Raw genomic sequence first — 1567 nt, forward strand, 5'->3', positions numbered from 1 at the left:
TTTAAATTAAAATAAAATTGTTTCCTAATCTATTTTCCATTGTGAAGTCTATTATTGTTTACACGCATTATCCGTCATTTATATGTCAAGCACAATGTGCGTGTTTAGTTGGAAATCTTTTTGATATTTTAAGGTATTGTTATGAGACACATGTTATTATTTACAGTAAATATTCTCATAAAAATTAATTAAATTATAGTTAATCAACAGGTAATATTTGTTAACGGAAATTTCAATATTGGTTGGAAATATTTTGAATGAATCCAAACAAAAAGAAATCATCAACGATTAAGAGAAAATTAAGTATTATGAAATGTCCCTTGTCCCAGACTATGCAGTTTCCTCATCTGAGTCATCAAGTAGCGATGATGAATCGGAAAGTTCAAGTAATGAAATTGTCAGGTAAAATCGTTTCTATGAATATTTAAAGATCAAAAACACAACTGTGCATAACGTTTTAAGTAAATAAAAAAAGATTACGTCTTTGAAAATAATAGAAATAAATCGTTTTGCAAAGTTATTGTTTCGAAATAAATTCAATTAAAAAAGATAATTAATCACAAAATAACTTTAAATCGCAAGGTGATTACTTTATCTTTGTTATAAAATACCCATAATTATTCACCAATTAGCAAACCTCTTGCAAAAAATCTCCCAGGTAACCTTTTTCAGTGACACAAAACCCGAAAAAGTAACAACATATGACATTGATATAAATTCAAAGTTACCAACACCCGGTTTTATTAATGAAAAATCTGATGGATCACTTACCTCATCCGTTTTTAAGAATCCTTTTGCGGAGGCTGAAAACGCTGAAAAAGCGATTCTTGAGAAACACGTCAAAATGGTCGTAGCCAGTGAAAGTCGTGATTTCTTAAATGGGAAGAAGGTGTGTTGGAATTATCGTAAGGGAAGGTGTCGTTTTGGGCACAATTGCAAGTATGCCCACGATTCTGACCTCCAGAAGACCAAACAACAGCTAGATGCAGAGAATAAGGTTCAAGAAACTGTCGTTTGTCAAAGTCCTTCTACTCAGCCTACTAATCGAGATTTACAACAAATCAATCTTGAATCAATTGGACAGATACAGAAAAGAAAAAGACCCGGATTATCACAAGGATTAGTACCAGGTAAAAAAGTGATGAAGAATTATTTTAATCAGAAAAGTTAGTAATCAAGTGTTTAGGTTATGTTAAATTTTTTAAAAATAATTAATCTATTTTATATAAATGTATTTAGTTATGTGGAATGTGTTTGTATTAATATTAATAAAATAATAATGGGATTTTTTAAATTATTTTTTTTTTGTTTTTATAAAAGTGAATCGAACTTAACACTAAATTTTTTTAAAATTCTATCGTAAGGTGGCGCTTTAAAATTAATTATTTTTATATATTATTTTTAATTATGTTATTTTAAACATTAATTTATGAATTATTTTGTGCTTTAAGTGAAAATTTAAAAATTTTAATAGAAAACTGTAATTATTTGTGAAGTTGAATACGAGATGTAGCTAGTAACATTTAGTTTTTCCCCTATGTAAACTTGTCAAGCAAGCAAATGACAT

The 1567-nt window shown here is 28.0% G+C and overlaps 1 protein-coding gene across 2 annotated transcripts; it reads left to right on the forward strand.

Annotated features, from left to right (window-relative positions):
* The first annotated feature begins 33 nt into the window (after positions 1 to 33).
* Positions 34 to 1297, forward strand: LOC111426884 (uncharacterized). Of its 2 annotated transcripts, none has more exons than XM_023061732.2 (3): positions 34 to 133; positions 200 to 402; positions 673 to 1297. In XM_023061732.2, the coding sequence occupies exons 2-3, from the start codon at positions 314 to 316 to the stop codon at positions 1169 to 1171; spliced, it is 588 nt and encodes a 195-aa protein (XP_022917500.2). In that variant the 5' UTR covers positions 34 to 133; positions 200 to 313; the 3' UTR covers positions 1172 to 1297. The 2 variants fall into 2 exon arrangements, with proteins under 2 accessions (XP_022917500.2, XP_022917501.2); XM_023061733.2 differs by having other exon boundaries at positions 72 to 133; positions 211 to 402.
* The last annotated feature ends 270 nt before the right edge of the window (positions 1298 to 1567 follow it).

Source organism: Onthophagus taurus, chromosome 2 (assembly GCF_036711975.1).
Source record: "Onthophagus taurus isolate NC chromosome 2, IU_Otau_3.0, whole genome shotgun sequence".
Classification (NCBI taxonomy): Eukaryota; Metazoa; Arthropoda; class Insecta; order Coleoptera; family Scarabaeidae; genus Onthophagus; species Onthophagus taurus.